Source organism: Phyllobates terribilis, unplaced genomic scaffold (assembly GCF_046119375.1).
Source record: "Phyllobates terribilis strain yellow unplaced genomic scaffold, ASM4611937v1 Scaffold_1__5_contigs__length_1240528914, whole genome shotgun sequence".
NCBI classification, from domain to species: Eukaryota; Metazoa; Chordata; class Amphibia; order Anura; family Dendrobatidae; genus Phyllobates; species Phyllobates terribilis.
Window position 1 is genome coordinate 381,756,071 of NW_027362761.1, and position 19,891 is coordinate 381,775,961.

A 19,891-nucleotide genomic window follows, 5' to 3' on the forward strand; every position below is an offset into this window, starting at 1 on the left:
TTGCATGGATTTATATAGTGTGACCAAGTTGACAAGCACTTTCCAAGTGATGCTAAAATCGCTTGGAAAGCCCTTGTCAACCCGCATGCGGAAATGCATGTGAAGAACGCTTCACATCCGCATGTCCCTGGCAGGAAAAAAGCATGTACAATCCGCATGTACAATCCGCATGCTTTTTTTCTGCCAGGGAGATGCAGAAACGATCAAAAAAAATCCGGAGCATTTCTGCATCGTGGGCACATAGCCTTATAGTAATTTGGGACGATTGCATGAAATAAATTATGCACAGTATATATATATATATATATATATATATATATATATATATATATATATATATATATAATATATACAGTATATATATATTTTCATTTTTTATGCTGTTGATGTTTATTTTTTAAATGTTTCACTGTTCAATGTGTTTGCATCAGGCTGTATATAATAGTAATTTGTTCACCAATTGAAAAAAAGTACGGATGCCTGAATGAAATTATATGTTGATAACTGAGATGTAATGTGTTATTATTTATATAAGAAATACATGGATTTCTCTGGAAAAAAAACATCAGATTGCAGATATCAAGGTATCTTGTTATTCAGCTTCCTATGACCTGCATGCCCATATAGACAGCTTAGGGTTGATCGTACTGACAGATTCCCTTTAAATTGTGCAATTTTGATGTGCTTTAGGTCTCATTCAGAAATCAGTATTTTTCACGTACTCAAAGAAATAGTACCAGTGTCATCAGTGTTTTTCATGCATGGATAAATAAATGACAAAACTTGTCATGTAATTCTTGTGTGTTGTCTGACTGTAGCGTCACACCCTGACGTTGTGTAGTGGAGCTGTGTCTTTTGCTTTCTCCATGGTGGTTTGTTCAGTAATTCAGGTATTATACACACCTGATGACGCACCAGTAGCAATGGCGGAGCTGTGTGCCTCACCTGTCTCTGTAGGCAGAATGATTATTACAATGCAAGTTTAGTTACATTACTAGAGCTGGGTTATGTGTAAGTTATGTTTGCTCTTCTCTGCAGTGAAATGGCCTGGGAGGGCTCCCTCAGGTAACGTGTCACTTCGCCTCCAGCACAACCACTCCCAGGAAACTTGCTGCACACCTTTACCTGCCTTGTTCTTGGAGCGGACAGTGCTGGACGGCTGTGGGGCCTATTCCCATCTGAACAGACAGATATGACCGTCCTCACACTGCGAGCAGCTACTGATTATAATCTGAGCTTCCTATTCTATTTCTGCCTTCCGGACTAGAATACTCAGTAATGGCTATAGCACCTGCTCTGGTGAGTATCTGCCGCATTTCTATGCTGTACAGGCATTCTGCATGCCGGCGCACACGTCACAGCTATACACAACCTACTCAAAGTGCAAATATTGCATAAAATCCATGGAAAAAGCATAAATGCCACCCGGCAACGCACAATAAATGTGGCAGCTGTGCAATTTCCTTTGGGATGTGCTAGTTCATAGGTGGTTAACGCTACAGGCTCATTCACACAGGCATTTTTAGTGGTTTTACAATAAAACAGTAGCCTCTAGTTTTGTGGGGTTTTTTTCTCAGTGGGGGAACACTAACAGCGTTGAGATCAGTCTCTCCAATGCAAGTCCAAAAGTCTGTGACAAAAATCGGACAGCACTCGGTAGCCATCTGTGCGCTGCCTGGTTTATTAACTATTTCATATAGGAAGGCAGAAAAACCTTCATTGTTTTTTGTTTTTTTTTCCATCTGAGAAAAACTGATACTGACCAAGCTCTGATGAAACTATAAGGCCACGTTCACACGTTCAGTATTTGGTGAGTTTTTTACCTCAGTATTTGTAAACCAAAACCAGGAGTGGAACAATCAGAGGAGGAAAAGTATAATAGAAACACGTCACCACTTCTGTATTTATCACCCACTCCTGGTTTTGGCTTCCAAATACTGATGTAAAATACTGACCAAATACTGATAGGGTGAACGTGGTCATTCCTGATGTAAAATACTGACCGTGTGAATGTCCGATTTTCATTAGTGTTTTGTTTGTTTGTTTTTATTAGTCCATGTTCACACGTCCAGTATTTGGTCAGTATTTGACATCAGTATTTGTAAGCCAAAACCAGGAGTGGGTGATAAATACAGAAGTGGTGACGTGTTTCTATTATACTTTTCCTCTGAATGTTCCACTCCTGGTTTTGGCTTACAAATACTGAGGTAAAAAACTCACCAAATACTGAACGTGTGAATGTAGCCTACAATAAAAATTACTGATGGCTGAATGAGGCTTTAGGAACAGAGATTAGAACAAAAAGTAATAGTAACACAATGTATCAAGATCACTTGCAGAAGTCATTAACAGTTTCATTGCAAAAATGTGTGAGAGCTAAGGGCTAGTAATAATACAGCATAAAAATATAGATACAAATATGGAAGGACACGTTAAAGGGAATGTGTCGCCCCCTGGGAGTTATCAGACCTCTACTATGGCCACACAGGTGATAGAAATGTAAATCTATACATACATGTATGGCCCATATTAGAGATCTGATAGGCGGGGATTTCTTGGCGTCCCCCGGGCACCAAGCATATGAAAACGGATTTTAGAAAAAGACATTTCTCTGCAATCAGACCGCTAATATGGGACATACAGGTAAGTATAGATTTACATTTCTATCACCTGTATGGCCATATTAGAGGTCTGATAGGTCCCAGGGGGTGACACATTCCCTTTAAGGCTCCCATACACTAATGTGGGTTGAACTGACAGTTTAAGGCCTCATTCAGCCGTCCATATTGCATGTATGTGTTTTATCAATGGTTTTCATTATAGTCTATGGGGCTGACCACATGTTAGTGTTTTTTCATAGACTGTGTGTCAGTGCAAAACTGATTGAAACATGTCCGATTTTCTCCAGTATCACGGATGAGAAGTGTCAATACTAGTCTATAGGTCCATGAAAAACAGCACACGGATGGCAATCGCATTTAACACTGCAGAGGATAGGATAATTTATTTATCCATCCATGAAAAACACTGAAGACAAACTGATGGTAAAAACAGACACAAGGACTAAATACTGATGACACACTGATCCAAAAGTACTGATGACACCAGTACTATTTTTTTCACATTCAAGTGCTTCTCACTAAATTAGAATATCATCAAAAAGTTAATTTATTTCAGTTCTTCAATGCAAAAAGTGAAACAAACAGCATTACAGCCAGAGTGATCTATTTCAAGTGTTTATTTCTGTTAATGTTGATGATTCTGCCTTACAGCCAATGAAAACACAAAATTCATTATATGAGAAAATTAGAATAATTAACAAAAAACACCTGGAAAGGCTTCCGATGCGTTTAAAGAGGTCCCTTTGTCTGTTTCAGTAGGCTCCACAATCATGGGGAAGACTGCTGACTTGACAGATGTCCAGAAGGCAGTCATTGACACACTCCACAAGGAGGGTAAGCCACAAAAGGTCATTGCTAAAAAAAAAGCTGGCTGCTCACAGAGTGCTGTATTCAAGCATATTAATGGAAAGTTGAGTGCACAAGCAACCAGGATAACTGCAGCCTTGAAAAGATTAAGAAAAGGCCATTAAAATTTTTTGGGAGATTCACAAGGAGTGGACTGCTGCTGGAGTCATTGCTTCACGAGCCACCACACACAGACGTATCCAGGACATGGGCTACAAGTGTCGCATTCCTTGTGTCAAGCCATTCATGACCAATAGACAACACCAGAAGCGTCTTACCTGGGCCAAGGAGAGAAAGACCTGGACTGAGGCTCAGTGGTCCAAGGTGTTGTTTTCAGATGAAAGTACATTTTGCATTTCATTTGCAAATCAAAGTCCCAGAGTCTGGAGGAAGAGTGAAGAGGCCACAATCCAAGCTGCTTGAGGTCTAGTGTGAAGTTTCCACAATCAGTGATGGTTTGGGGAGCCATGTCATCTGCTGGTGTAGGTCCACTGTGTTTTATCAAGACCAATGTTAACGCAGCCGTCTACCAGGAAATTTTACAGCGCTTCATGCTTCCCTCTGCCGACAAGCTTTTTGGAGATGGACATTTCATTTTCCAGCAGGACTTGGCACCTGTCCACACTGCCAAAAGTACCAATACCTGGTTTAAAAACAACAGTATCACTGTGCTTGATTGGCCAGCCAACTCGCCTGACCTTAACCCCATAGAGAATCTATGGGGTATTGTCAAGAGGAAGATGAGAGACACCAGACGCAACAATGCAGACGAGCTGAAGGCTGCTATCAAAGAAACCTGGGCTTCCATAACTCCTCAGCAGTGCCACAGGCTGATCGCCTCCATGCCACGCCGCATTGATGCAGTAATTGATGCAAAAGGAGCCCCTACCAAGTATTGAGGGCATTTACTGAACATACAGTGGGCACGGAAAGTATTCAGACCCCTTTAAATTTTTCACTCTTTGTTTCATTGCAGCCATTTGGTAAATTCTAAAAAGTTAATTTTTTTCTCATTAAAGTACACTCTGCACCCCATCTTGACTGGAAAAAAAACAGAAATGTAGAAATTATTGCAAATTTATAAAAAAAAGAAAAACTGAAATATCACATGTCATAAGTATTCAGACCCTTTGCTCAGACACTCATATTTAAGTCACATGCTGTCCATTTCCTTGTGATCCTCCTTGAGATCGTTCTCATCCTTCATTGGAGTCCAGCTGTGTTTAATTAAACTGATAGGACTTGATTTGGAAAGGCACACACCTGTCTATATAAGAGCTCACAGCTCACAGTGCATGTCAGACCAAATGAGAATCATGAGCTCAAAGGAACTGCCCAATGAGCTCAGAGACAGAATTGTGGCAAGGCACAGATCTGGCCAGTGGCACAGTGGCCTCCATAATCCTTAAATGGAAGAAGTTTGGGACCACCAGAAGTCTTCCTAGACCTGGCCATTCAGCCAAACTGAGAAATCGCAGAAGAGCCTTGGTGAGAGAGGTAAAGACGAACCGCAAGATCACTGTGGCTGAGCTCCAGAGATGCAGTAGGGAGATGGGAGAAAACTCCACAAAGTCAATTATCACTGCAGCCCTCCACCAGTCGGGCCTTTATGGCAGAGTGGCCCTACGGAAGCCTCTCCTCAGTGCAAGACATATGAAAGCCCGCATAGAGTTTGCTCAAAAACACATGAAGGACTCCCAGACTATGAGAAACAAGATTCTCTGGTCTGATGAGACAAAGATAGAACTTTTTGGTGATAATTCTAAGTGGTATGTGTGGAGAAAACCAGGCACTGCTCATTACCTGCCCAATACAATCCCAACAGTGAAACATGGTGGTGGCAGCATCATGCTATGGGGGTGTTTTTTAGCTGCAGGGACAGGACGACTGGTTGCAATTGAAGGAAACATGAATGAGGCCAAGTACAGAGATATCCTGGATGAAAACCTCTTCCAGAGTGCTCTGGACCTCAGCCTTGGCCGAAGGTTCACCTTCCAACAAGACAATGACCCTAAGCACACAGCTAAAATAACAAAGGAGTGTGGCTTCAGAACAACTCTGTGACCATTCTTGACTGGGCCAGCCAGAGCCCTGACCTAAACCCAATTGAGCATCTCTGGAGAGACCTGAAAATGGCTGTCCACCAGCGTTCACCATCCAACCTGATGGAAATGGAGAGGATCTGCAAGGAAGAATGGCAGAGGATCCCCAATTCCAGGTGTGAAAAACTTGTTGCATCATTCCCAAGAAGACTCATGGCTGTACTAGCTCAAAAGGGTGCTTCTACTCAATACTGAGCAAAGGTTCTGAATACTGATGACCATGTGATATTTCAGTTTTTCTTCTTTAATAAATTTGCAAAAACCTCTACATTTCTGTTTTTTTTCAGTCAAGATGGGGTGCAGAGTGTACTTTAATGAGAAAAAAAAATGAACTTTTTAGAATTTACCAAATGGCTGCAATGAAACAAAGAGCGAAAAATTTAAAGGGGTCTGAATACTTTCCGTACCCACTGTACATTTCAGTAGGCCAACATTTCGGATTTTAAAAACATTTTTCAAGCTGTTGTTATAAAGTATTCTAATTTACTGAGATAATGACTTTTGTGTTTTCATTGGCTGTAAGCCATAAGCCTCATCATTAACAGAAATAAACACTTTAGATCACTCTGTTAATAATGACTCTATATTAGTTTCACTTTTTGTATTGAAGAACTGAAATAAATTAACTTTTGTGATGCTATTCTAATTTAGTGAGAAGCACTTGCACATGTTTAAACACAGAAGTGTAAATGAGGCTGTGAAGAAACAGCAGCAGGGAGACCCCGCAGTTTCGCTGTTTCCGCCTCTTGTGATGGATCCACACCCCGTCACCAACCTGACGTCACGCTATGCCAGACGGAGCACGTGATACGGATCTACCCTTTGCACCAACGTGACGTTCCGCACCCCCCTAAAGGACGCGTAGGGTCAGATTGGTACAGTTCTACACAGTCACCCCCTGTCCACACAGGTACAAAGAGGCACGAGGGAGTGAGAAAAGGTGGCCCACTCAGCCACTGACGTGGCACCACACTTGCTCACGCCCCTGACAGGCTGAGAGGCTCTTTCACTACTCCAGTGAAGCAGAGCCTTGTCGGCCTGTTAGAGCTGCCACCAGTTTCTATTTGATGTAACAGACTTATATCGGGCTATAAACCAGCCAGGTAGCGTGTTCGTTGGACTCAACAACAGACGTGAAGTTAGTGGATCGAGATAAAAAAACAGACCAAGGTTAAATTATCTATTTAATCGCCGTAAGGGCACACTAAACAATACACATAAGGGTTATACATACACAGTGGTCAGAGTTACAAATACAAAAGTATGGTACAACAAGTATAAGCAGAACTTAAGAGTCAATTACCAGTGTAGATGCAAAGGCCTGGCTTGTGGGGGAAGGGCTGCCACATGGGGAGGTTGTGGGCCCTGGCTTGGTGGATGGACTTTTCCCATATGTCTTGATGTCACGACCTCCCAGGAAAAAGACGATGTCAGGGTTCCTGGAGTACTTAACCACTCTGGCTCACTCCCAATCTGGCCTCGTGGCTATGCCTAAATCTCCTCCCCTGGTCTCTCTCAGTTAAGAGACTCCCAAAACTAAAATGGGCTATACCTCCTTACTGGATGGTCTTAGGGAACCGGTTCTGGTGTCAACAGACCCAGCCAGGCCCCTGCTATGCGTGGAAACCAAACATAGTGGCCCTGTTTTTTTTTGACAGGCTGAAGCACTGCTATGTGTAGCACAGATGATCACAGCTCCAAGTCTCCTAAGGGGACGATTGAAGCATGTAAAAACTCTTAAAAAAATTAAAAAACATAAGTTCAAATCACCCCCCTTTTGCCTCTTTCTAAATAAAACAATAATAAAAAAATGAATACAGGTAGTCCTCGACTTACGACGTTGATCCGTTCTTGCGCGTCGTCGTAAACCGAATTTCGACGTAAGTCGGATCATAGGTTCATACAGTACTGTACCATAATAATAGTACAGTACTGCAAACACTTAGCCTATCCAAACACCTATCCTAACACAGTACCCTACATAATTATCAATAAACATAGGTACAGTAAAATATTGTGCAGTACAGTACATTTAATAATGAAATAGTGTACTGTAGTGCTGTAACAGTAATAAACAGTGTACAGTACTATAATAAACAAAGATAACAATTCCAAAGAGAGAACAGGCTTACTTATTGGCAGGAAGCTACAGAAGATGCTGGAGATACCGGGGCAGCTGAGTCAAGAGGGGCAGCTGAGGAAGAGGGTACAGTATCTGTTGCAGGCCTCTCTACCTTCTTGAAGTACTGCTGCAGGTTAGTTTGGAAGGAGGCCATCTTCTTCTCCTCCAAGATCTCCTTGTAACACCTAGGAATGAGCGTCGTATAAAGCGTCGTAACCACGAAACGACGTAACTCGAGACCGTCGTAACCCGAGGACTACCTGTATATGGTATCGCTGCGTTCACAAACTCCCGATCTATCAAAATATTAAGTAAATTAATAAGATCAGTAAACAGCATAATGAGAATAAAAATCAAAACGTCAGAATTACGTTTTTTTAGTCACCCCAACATTGCGATAAAATGCAATAACAGGCAATCAAAACGTTGTATTTACCCCAAAATGGTATCCATAAAAAAACCTCAGCTCGGCGCGCAAAAGCCCTGACCCAGCCCCAGATCCCGGAAAATGGTGACTTTTTTTTCCTTACAAATTTGAATTTGTAAATAAAAAAGAACCTATACATGTTTGGTATCTGTGTACTCGTACAGACCTGGAGAATCATATCGGTGGGTCAGTTTTAGCATTTAGTGAACATGGTATATAAAAAAACAAAAAAATAATTGTGGAATTGCACTTTATTTTGCAATTTCACTGCACTTGGAATTTTTTTTTCCCATTTTCCAGTAGACTATATGGTAAAAATCAATGGTGTGATTCAAAAGTACAACTCATCCTGCAAAAAAAGCCCTGATATGGCTATATTGAAGGAAAAATAAAAAAGTTATGGCTTTGGTTAGAAGGGGAGCAAAAAACGAAAAAACGTAAAATTGCAAGGTGGTGAAGGGGTTAAGAAAATGATGGTCCTTGAGTGCAGTTAGTTATAAAAACAAACAAGCCACACTTTACCTTCCATCCCTGGTTCCACTGCTGAGTCTCTGCCGTTCCTCCCGATGTCCCGCGGTGTTCTCAAAGGACCTGTGGTAACGTCATTTAGTCATGTGATGGTCACGCGACCGCTGACGGCAGTCGCGTGACCTGTAAGCTGACTAAATGGTGTCAACGCAGGTCCTTTCAGAACACCGCGGGACGCCGATGACAGAAGACGCCACCGGAGAGGAGACTGGGGGCCACCGGAGAGGTAAGTACAGTATAATGTTTTTTTTTTATTTTTTACGTTTTAATTCTTTTCTTTCTAATGGCACCCGGGTCGGATGAGAGTCTCCTTTTCTCCTGATCCGGGTACCATCCACACATTGAACCGCATAACATCCGCATGCATACATGTATACATGCGGATGTTATGCAGTTCATTGCAAGTCAATGGCAGTGATTTCACTGCGATTACGCACAAGAAATGGTTGTGCTGCAGATCTTTCCGCAATGATAATCCGCAGCGGAAATTTCCGCAGCATGTGCACAGCACATGCGGATTATCATTGGGAAACATGGCAGACAACTTAACAAGCATTTTTATTGCGTTTTCGCTGCGGAAATGCAGCCGCGGAAACGCATTAAATCCGCATCGTGGGCACATAGCCTTAGTTGGAATTTGAGCCCATTCCTCCTGACAAAACTGGTGTAACTGATCCAGGATTGTAGGTCGCCTTGCTCGCACCTGCCTTTCCAGCAATGACCCATTTCTGCCCAAGCTTTAAAGGGAATGTGTCACCCCTTCCTGGGCGATATCAGACCTCTACTATGGGCATACATTTTATAGGAAAGTAAATCTATGCTTACCTGTATGGCCCATAGCAGAGGTCTGATTGCAGAGAAATTTGGTTTTATAAAGTCTGTTTTCCAGAGGCTTGGCGTCCGGGGCACGCCAAGTAAACCCTTCCTGTCTGCTTACTATTCCCCTAAATTGCCGCCTCTGTGCTAAATTACCATATTCCCCCCTCCCCTGCACATCAGAGGGCCCTGTGACGTGCCCTGCTCTAAATCTCCTCCCGCGCATGCGCAAAGCGCTGCTCCCATGGAGCGCGCTTTGTTTCCCTCCGGCCCCGTTTGGCTGCGTACTGCGCCGCAGCCTTGTATTGCGCAAGTGACAGAGAGTCACTGAGACTTCCGCTCCGCTGGCAGTACGCAGCCAAACGGGGCCGGAGAGAAAAATGGCGCGCTCCATGGGAGCAGTGCTTTGCTCTGTGACATGCAGGGGGGGGGGAATATGGTAATTTAGCACAGAGGCGGCGATTTAGGGGCATAGTAAGCAGATAGGAGGGGTTTGCTTGGCGTCCCCTGGACGCCAAGCCTCTGGAAAACCGACTTTATAAAACCAAATTTCTCTGCAATCAGACCTCTGCTATGGGCCATACAGGTAAGCATAGATTTACTTTCCAATAAAATATATGCCCATAGTAGAGGTCTGATATCGCCCAGGGGGGGATGACACATTCCCTTTAAGGCTTGGGCAGAAATGGGTCATCCAAATGGACAATGACCCGAAGAATACTGCCAAAAAATACAATTCCGGAATTGTTGGTTTTTGTTTATTCTGCCTCCCAAAAATCGGAATAGAAAGTGATGAAAAAATGTCACGTGGCCGAAAATGGTACCAATAAAAACGTCAACTTGTCTCGCAAGAAACAAGCCCTTACATGACCCTGTCGGCCGAAATATGGAAAAATTATAGCTCTCAAAATATGGCGATGCAAAAATCTAGTCTTTGCAAAAAAATGCTTCTTTTAGTGTGTGTGACAGCTGTCAATCATAAAAAAAACATATGAATCTGGTATCGGTGTGATTGCACCGACCCGAAGAATAAAGTCGTCTAATCACTCAAGAAACGCACGAGGAACGGCGTAAAAAATAAACTCTAGGGTTAGGGTTGGGCTAGGGTTAGAGTTGGGCTAGGGTTAGAGTTGGACTAGGGTTGGGTTAGGGTTGGGCTAGGGTTGGGGTTGTGTTAGGGTTGTGTTGGGGTTGGGATTTTTTCAAAAGTAAAGAAAAAAAAAATGCAGACAATATGGCGAATAGTGTTGAGCGCAAGTGTTCGCTACTTGAGTTTGCATCGGGTGCTCAGGTACTGAGTATCGCGGGTGCTGGAGTGACATGCTCGAGTCTCCGCCCCATATGTTTTGCAGCTGTTATACAGCCAAAAGAACCTTGCGAGATTGCCTGCCATGCACGAGTGATCCCAGCATGTTTTTTTTTGGGTGTCTATTAACAGTGAAACATGAGGGGTAGGGACTCAAGCATGTCACTTGAGCACCTGCGATACTTGGTGGATACCCGAGTACCTGATGCAAACTCAAGTAGCGAGCACTTGCGCTCAAGACTAATGACAACTTATTCAATATGATGACCTAATGTTATCAAATTCTGTGTCGTACCTCTGGGTTCAAAATGTTCACTATACCCCTTGATAAAATCCTTGAGGGGTCTTGTTTCCAAAATGGGCTCACTTCAGTGGGGTTTCCACTGTTTAGGGATGTCAGGGGCTCTCCAAAAAAGTAGACATGTAAGAAATGTTATTTATTAACTATTTTGTGTGACATATATCTCGGATTTAAGGGCATGAAAATTCAAAGTTTGAAAATTGCAAAATTTTCTAACTTTTCGCCAAATTTCTGTTTTTTTTTTCACAAATAAACACAAGTGATATCGAAGTAATTTTACCACCATCATGAAGTACAATATGTCTCGAAAAAACAGTTTCAGAATCAGGGGGATCCGTTGAAGCGTTCGAGAGTAATTACCTCATAAAGTGACAGTGGTCAGAATTGTAAAAATTGGCCCGGTCATTAACGTGCAAACCACCTTGGGGGGTAAAGGGGTTAAAATACATCCACAGGTGTGTCTCTAATTATCTCAGATGTTGCCAAAAACCTATCAGAAGCTTCCAAACACATGGCATCATTATATGGGCAGTCCAGAATTGTTTAAAGGCATTGTAATCTTAGTGTATGTAAACTTTTGACTTTGCAGTAAGTAAAAAAATGCCTTAAACATTCTCTCTCTCTCATTATTCTGGCATTTGGCAAGTATTAAAAATTATGGTCATCCTAATTGGCCTAAAACAGGAAAGGTTTATTCTGATTTCATGTCAGATATTGAGAAAAACATGCATATGTGTCAGTTTATATAGTGTATGGAAACTTCTGGTTTCAACTCTATGTGCCAGTAAATATAAGGCCAAACTGATTTAATTGCTATAGACTGCATCTTTCTTGAATACATAATTATTATCTATTGTTATTTTTATTGCTTTATTTAGCTTTCTTTTTTTATTAGCTCGATACATGCACTGCTCACTTGAAGACCTGCTTGAAGAACATTCATAAGGTAATGATATATACAACCTTTTTAATTTATTTTTCAAATGCTTTTCTTCACATAATGAATATGAAATATACATCTATATTTTAAATGTGTTGCCTGCTAGTAGGACAAAAGTCACCGTCGTCTGGGCTCTGTAGAAATGCTGTTGCCCTTTGAGATTAATGTATGTTTTAATGTAATGGCATCTTGTACTTTTTAAACTACACAGGGGTTCCCCGTACAACTATTACTAAACTTTAACATAATTCAATCTTATGAATAATTGCTATATATTAACGCAATATTACTTCCCTTCCTGCTAAGCCCTAAGTTATATAGTCTGACAAAGGTAGTACTTTAAAGACTCTTATTATTAGATGAAAAGTGAACAGTTTTGGCTCTGACTTTATTCCCACTGCTCAACTAAGTATTCAATTTTTTTAATCCACCATACTGTTCAAGAGATATGGGCCTTTTTATTAAGTGCTGATTTTTATGGTCTTTACAAAGCGGAGTTGCTCACAGGATAATAATACAGAGCAGCCTAAAGACATGCCCCCAGGGAATCCTGTCAGACACGCCCCCTTAGTAAAGTCCACAAAATTAGTACAACATAAAAAGGCCCATATCTCTAGAACCATATGGTGGGTTTAAAAAAAAAATACTCAGAGGAGCAGTAAATGTCACGTTTCTGTAGCAGGATTTCCCTGGGCAATGGTCTCCTTCCCTGTCCCTCAAGCTAGGAGGACCCAGGGCTATTGATTACCCCTGAAGGTGGAGATGCTGGGGTCTCGTACCTTGCTATGCTCCTATATGCACGCTCATCTGTTTCCTCCCCCACCTAGGGAGGTATGGAAGTGTATAGGTTAACACAAACCTGATAGACAGGGTAAACAGACAGGGATAAAAGAAAACTTCAATCATACAAATACACTCACCAAACAACCGAATGGAAATCAAGGGAACAGTAGGAGAGATAAACCAAATGGGAGAGGATTAGGATAAACCCACATTACCAAATCCATGCAGATATCTCCTGTAAACTACATCAAACAACTACTACTAATTCAGAACTCTCCTTCACTAAACCAGGAAGTTGTAACTGTCACCAGCAATTCCTTAGTGCAAGAGGTGAGCAGATATACCTGAGAGGAGTGGCCAACACAGAACAGCTGAGACAATTCAGGACAGACAGCTCCAGGAGATAGACAGAACTGATTAACCCTTGCAATAACAGAGCAAGGAAAACCTACACTGCTAATAGGAAGGTGAAGCAGGTCTAATACGTGCAGGGGTTTGTGTAACCAGATGCCGCGATCTTCTGGCCCCTCTCTGTCGCGGTATGCACTTGACAGTAAGAATAAATTTAGAGCAAAAATTGGTCACTTTTGACCTGATGACAGGTCCTCTTTGGTGAATTATGAAACAAAGCAGGCCATCACTGAAGAATGTTCATATGCATTGTGTAATACACAATAATAGTGTTACTTAAAGTAGCTGAAGTATAAGACATCTAGACTTTTCTCTTTTCAATGTGAAGGTTATACAGAAGGCCAATGAAATACTGAGCAGCATTAGTCAACCCTCAGTGTGCAGTGAAGTGCTCTTGTCTTCTCAAGGAGCCAATTATATATCAGGTAAGTCCGTCCTATTTTTTAGGGCTGCAGCAGTTTTTTACTTTAATAGGTTTATCCATTGTCTTAGGCAAGGTTCACATATATCTGTTGTATCATGCTCGGTTTTTTGAGTATGATGCAACTCAGTGGATCAAAACTTATGGTTAGGCTTCGGTCACAACGCCGTATTTTCTCTCATCCTAGAGAATCAAGCTGATTATACTAATTGCACTCTGATCAAACTCTGATCAGTGTGAATTGATTTTCTCACATGAGAAGGTGGAAAAAAAAAAGTCTCCATTCTGTCAGTCTGGCAAAATAGGACCGCACTCAGATGCGATGAGAGTGCTGTCCAATTTTTTTGACAAACCCATTGACTTGCATGGCCAAGTGAGCTCCAAATATCAAATGCAAATCATGAAATCAGTAATTTTTTCCTTGGACAGATTTGGTCTGAAGAAAAAATTGAACATGTGTCCGGCCGCATAGAATAGCATTGATTAAAAAATTAAATCAGTTGCCATCTGGCTTTTCTCCATTTACTCCAAGTTTCTGTTCCAGGCCAGATCCCAACGATACATGAAACGTTGTGATCAGGCCACTACAAAAACATATTCATCAGACAGGTGAGAACTACCCCTTTGCAAACAATGGGATCATTTCCTATATCAGTTTCCATGTGATGTTTGTGTTAAATGTCAGATGTAGCCCCGGATAAACGTGAACCTAGCCTTACCCAACAATGGCTTTTATGTACTTATATCTTCATTTTGTTCATAGTTTGCAGTATCCACATAATTACATGTACAGCCACTGAAAAATGGATGGTCTCACTGAGCTGATTACATTTCCTTCTTCTGAAAGACCACCCCCCTAGTGACAATTCTTTCCGAGGGTACATCACTGCCAAGAGAAGTCACCACATAATGTGTGATGATTATTTCGGGGGGAGTCGACGTGTGAACGGGACGCGCTCACATGAGCAGTGACATTTCATATTTTGCACACTCACAGACGGGAGAGGAACGTGTGACCAAATTACGAAACGTCACTGTGTCAGGATGTACAGCTCAGCCTGGCGATCATGACTGTAAATTAGCATTGTGTTTATTACTTTATTATATAATAACTATTAAAATATAATTTTGAGAAGTTTTCTATAGTTACAATACTTTTCCAGGATTTGCACAAAAATTTTTGGGAAACTTTTTGTCAGAATATATGAAATCTCTACGATATTATATAGATGTTTTTCTTACTATTTTGCAGGCGTAGTAGAAGTTTACAGGTTATCAAAGAGAATTGAAGGAGGGATGAGAGCGCGTAACATTGACTGTGAGCGATTACGGCTTGTCCTCAGAGATATTGAGCTATCGTGGAATAATCTACAGGCCTTTCTGTCTATTTGTCCAAGATTGTTACAGACACTGGTGAGAATAGCTCTGCTATGACACAAAGTACAGGTCCATATACTAGCTGTGGGTATAAAACCAATGCAATATGCTTGCAGGTTGTATTATTCCAAACACTTAAAAGGGTGTTCTCATAAGTAGTAATTGATAAAGATTAGATTTGCACTTTCTGATTAACCTGCTCACTTGAACGTCCTTATAGATGTTCCCCGCACAATGACTCTACAAATCTCCTTGACTAATTCCTCCAACTATAAAAGGGCTGTCGAGAAAATATGTTTCCTTGTTTGCCATTAGAGCCCATTAACACATTAAAGACGGCTGTCCATGCATAGTTTTATAGAGCACTAGTGTTCAACATAAAAGATGGAGACCGCTCGAAAAAAGGTCAAATGGAGTCCAAAGTTTGGACTCTTTGCTTCATTATGCCATATTCACACATCCATGTGTCACAGTCCAAGTGCAGACAGTGACGCATGGTCTGTCCAGAGGTCTCCTGACCAGAACTTGATAGCCTCACAGGCATATGTGGTCAGTCCATGCATCACAGTCTGCACTTGGACTGTGACACATGGATGTATGAATGCGGCATAAAACTCAATGGTTCAGTTGGTGTTTTGTCCGAATCCCAATTCTATGGGTTTCAGATGGAAACCCAATAGAGACAGCAAAGGAGGCAGAGTTGTAAAATGTAAGAAGCCTTACATGGCTTCAAACAAGAGCTATACTTCTCTTTACATCTCTTTCCAGTCAAAGGATGTGAACTGCTGAGCTTCATTAACATGTATTACATTTTTGTATGCAAATATCCTCATCAGAGAGGAAGAGGACTAGAACTCTCGTGCCACTTACTGGAGGTAGCAATTCTAAAAGCCAATCAAGACACTCCGTTTGCAGGCACATGTTTCGGGGAGTTTGCCCCTCATAAGTGCAAAACAGGAGGTCTGATTTAGCTAGGTGAGAGGACTCATTTAAGGGTTGATATTGACTTTTAGGACTGCTACTTCCAATAGGTGGCTATAAAGTTATGGTCCTCTTTCTCTCTGAAGAGGCTGTTTGCATATTTAAATTTCCAGAGGAGCATTGCATGGCCTATAAGTTTCCTTACGTTGGCTTGGCACTCTCCATGAGAAGTAACGTCCCCCCTTAGACCTTACTTTTTAGTGGTTTGATGATGAGAGACTGGAAGTAGATTTCTCTTTATGGGCAGAACTGCTGTGTGTGTGGGTCATATTTCTTAATATTTACCAAAACTGTCATAAGAAGCTTCTGAACACTCTCGCAGGTGACTTGCTCCACATTTATCAACCACTGTTAGTCTAATAATGACACTTAAGACATTTGTGTTTATGTATCACATGCTGGAAGCAGATGACTTACTTCATCTGACCCCTTAAATGTATAATTTGCTTCACTTTTGCAGTCCTCACAATCGGCTTTAGATTCTGCAGCTGAAGGAGCGTCTTCAGCCCCAAGTCTTTGTCTTCAGAGTTGTTGTGGAGTTTGTCTGCTACACAAACCAGTAGAAGAGGTAAATGACCGAGACCTATTCCTTTTAATGTATATGAGAAAAAAAACAGGTTATCAGAAACTGACCTATTGTTTAAATCAAGTTTTTATGTGAAATGTTTTTTTTTCTGTATTAAAAAAAAAAAAGTGTAAACTTGCAATTTCCTCACTGTTTCCGGGGCTATTTTACACTCACACCTATTCTTTAAAGGAGTCTTTTCAGAAGTCTCATTATCATCACAGGAACGATTACAGTGACAGATAACACCTTAATATGTATCTTCTAACACAGGATCAACTATTCACAGTAGGTGATGTCCCAGCTCCCCTTCTCCACCTCTGTTCACAATGACTTCTGCACCCTCTCATTTGATGCCTCAATACAAAGGATAATGTGTGAATCAGTCCATTACTGCTAACGTAAATGTGGATTCACTGAAAGAGCATGAAGTACGAGTCTAGAATAGTCCCCATGGCCAGTGTGAGAATTGCAAGATTCCAGGTTGTTTTTTTTATATAGATCATAATGAGTAAAATAATAAATATATATTTTTTTATGAAAACCTGATTTACACAGTAGGTAATATACCGTATATGACACATTTCTTTTAAAAAGATAAAATATACTAGAGTAACCTCGAAAAGCGTACCTACAGTTTCACAAGAAATCAATTATAGCGCAGGACTGTGCAGTAGGATCATTTTTCTAAATCGCTCTATTAGTGATTTTTGGCAATAATTCACTGTTCGACCACCCAAAGTCTCTGCGGCGGGCTACACAAAACTAAGCAGTGTCTATTTCCTGCTGCTAGGCTGTCGTGTGCGAGCGTCATAGGATTTCACAGCTCTTGTTCCTGTGTTGAAGACGATGCCTAAGGGCTCGCTCTCACTTGCGATTAACTCGGACGAATGAAATCCGATAAAAAATCGGATTGCATTCGGACCAATTTAATCCTATGTTTCTGTGCTCAGTGGCGTTTTTTTTTCAGCGCTGATCAGATTGCAATCGGGCTGGAAAAAAAATCGCAGCATGCTGCATTCGGATCGCACGCACCCATATAAGCCTATGAGTGTGTGTGAAACATCGAACTGCACTCGGATATCACCCGAATGCAGTGCGATAACCACCAACGCCAGCAAAAGAGGAGATGAAGAAATTACTTTCTCTGTCTCCTCAGCTCTGCTGTGATCCTCTCTGTGTTAGAGAATCTGAGCACGGACACTCGGCTCACGCTCGCAGCAGAGCAGGAGCCGAATGTCATTAGTATATCACATCCGATGCCATACGCTGGTGGGACAATGGCCTAACAGCGATGAGCAGGACGCTGCTTAGTTTAGTATAGCGCATAGCACAGACTTAAAGTTATCCTCCAAAATATCTAATAGTGATTTATATAAATGATTATACTGCAGAGTCCTGACTATAATCATTGTCTTGTGAAATTGGGGTATGCTGGAAACGTTACAGGCTGTAAATGCTGAACCAGCACTAATTTTTATGTAGCATATCCCACCCATAGCCCTCCATCTCTGGCAAAGTTTCCATATGGCATGCTTAAGAAGCTTGGGTGTACAAATTATTATTGCAACTTGTTTATTTCCTTGTGTTTTTAGGCCACTGTCTACAATTTCTCTAAGTAGGTGAGACTTTTAGCACTTGTCTCTTCTTCATTTTGTTCTAGTTCCCATCTGAAGTAAGAACCAGCATGCTCAATATCGGAGGGCCCTCCTATCACCCAAGCTGTGCCAACTTTTGGCTGCACTGTGTGGACTCTACTCTGCCTGTTCTGGCTTGTCACAGTAACTGTTCTTTTTGTGTAACACTAAACAAGGACTTGTGACATCATGAAGATCTTGGGATTTTATGGACTGGCACAAGGACCAAATTATTTATTTTACCTTATTATAACCTTGTCAAGCAATCATTTTTATTGGATGAAGCAAATACGATGTTGAAGATTTCCCATCAATAAACCGGAGGCTGAGCATCATTCATTTATGCAAGTGGTCAGAAGATCCAAACTCAGAGCCACAACAATACAGAACATATAGAAAACACAAAATCTTATACTTTGCTGTCATTTTATTTGATCCACACTTGTCCTCAGAATGGAACCATGTTCTTGGTTTCAGTCTCATAAATGTCTGGAATACGTCCGATAGGAGAATCAATGATTTGGACTGTATTTTTACCAAATAAATACACTTCATAAGCGATCAGTTGTCTCCAGAACCCAATGTTAGGACGTATAATTGGCCTGCATTGTTTTAAGTGAGTGTGTGCAGCCAGCAAGGTGAGTCCATGATGCTCCATGAGATAAGCGAGGCAGAGTGTAGGAGATCTGCTGATACCTGCTGCACAATGTATTAGTGTCCGGCCTCCAGCAGCAGCTACTTCATTGATCTTATGTGATATGGCTTTAAAATTATCATACAAGGGGGTTTCTGGTAGATCGGCCACAGGGAAATGTAGATACTCCACATCAGGGATGACAAATGCTGGGCATTCTAGTGAGACATTAATGACACATGTAATATGGTGGCCAGTGAGCAGGGTTGCTTTGCTTGCCGCAGCTGCATTGCTCAAGGACAGGTGGTCAGTTACTTTGCTAAACCCAGATATTGACATTGCCTTCTTCTTTTCACACAAGGCTTTTTCTTCTCTGTTCTTTGATGTTGTAACCACCATGGAATGTATTCAGCTGTGATGAAAAATACATTAAAATGTATCAATATACGTATTATTTTATATAAACACAACAACCATTATCTTAACTAAATGCTTGAAGGGGTTAGCCCGTGCCCAGCATTTCTCACCTATCCACACTCTATGGGGCAGAGATATCAGAGAGCTGGACTGGGCTGACTCCATCATTCCCATAGCCAGTGATTAGAGAGAGCGAGCCCATGCATATCTGTCTTTCCATTTAAATAAGACCTGTCACTAGATTAAAAGGGGCCAGTGTTCGCTTTTATTTTATTCCTCCTGCTCCCCTGAGTATCCTGGGTTTCTTTTTTTTAAATCTGCCAAACGTTTCCAGAATTATGAGCCTTTTTATTCAGAGCTAATTTCCTTGTTAAGAGGGTGTTGCTCACAGGAGTCTCTGGAGGCCGTATTTTTAGGCTGCTCCGCATAATTACCCTTTGAGTCATGCCTCTGTAGTAAAGACCATAAAAATCAGCTCTAAATTAAAAGGCCCACATCTCTGGAAACAAATGGCTGATTTAAAAAACAAAATTACTCTTAAGATGAGAACAAAACTGTCCACTTTTCACCTATTGACAGATCCACTTTATCCTCTTTATGAGGGGGTCTTGGGATCCCCATTCTTGTGATTGGAGTGAATGCCAGGGTCAGCCCTA

General features: G+C 41.4%; 2 protein-coding genes across 3 annotated transcripts in view; one reads left to right on the forward strand and one right to left on the reverse strand.

The window, feature by feature from the left end:
* The first annotated feature begins 1,069 nt into the window (after positions 1-1,069).
* On the forward strand, positions 1,070-18,519 carry LOC141264037 (synergin gamma-like). Its single transcript, XM_073676419.1, has 6 exons — positions 1,070-1,299; positions 11,965-12,015; positions 13,532-13,628; positions 14,877-15,037; positions 16,443-16,550; positions 18,211-18,519. Exons 1-6 carry the CDS (start codon positions 1,279-1,281, stop codon positions 18,367-18,369), a joined length of 597 nt encoding a protein of 198 aa, XP_073532520.1. The 5' UTR covers positions 1,070-1,278; the 3' UTR covers positions 18,370-18,519.
* Positions 18,520-18,593: 74 nt separating this feature from the next.
* Positions 18,594-19,891, reverse strand: part of DUSP18 (dual specificity phosphatase 18) — a 35,330-nt gene continuing 34,032 nt past the window's right edge. For both annotated transcript variants that reach the window (XM_073676421.1, XM_073676420.1), the window contains one exon: positions 18,594-19,230. In XM_073676421.1, coding sequence (XP_073532522.1) covers positions 18,633-19,217 — 585 coding nt within the window. In that variant the 5' untranslated portion in view covers positions 19,218-19,230 and the 3' untranslated portion in view covers positions 18,594-18,632. The remainder of the gene's footprint in view (positions 19,231-19,891) is intronic.

What these genes read in the sequence shown, in the direction of transcription:
- LOC141264037 (XM_073676419.1), top strand. Translation starts at nt 1,279, where the DNA reads ATGGCTATAGCACCTGCTCTG. An exon ending in AGGAGCCAATTATATATCAG is followed by an intron (nt 13,629 to 14,876) that starts GTAAGTCCGTCC and finishes ACTATTTTGCAG; the next exon opens with GCGTAGTAGAAGTTTACAGG. An exon ending in CAAGATTGTTACAGACACTG is followed by an intron (nt 15,038 to 16,442) that starts GTGAGAATAGCT and finishes TCACTTTTGCAG; the next exon opens with TCCTCACAATCGGCTTTAGA.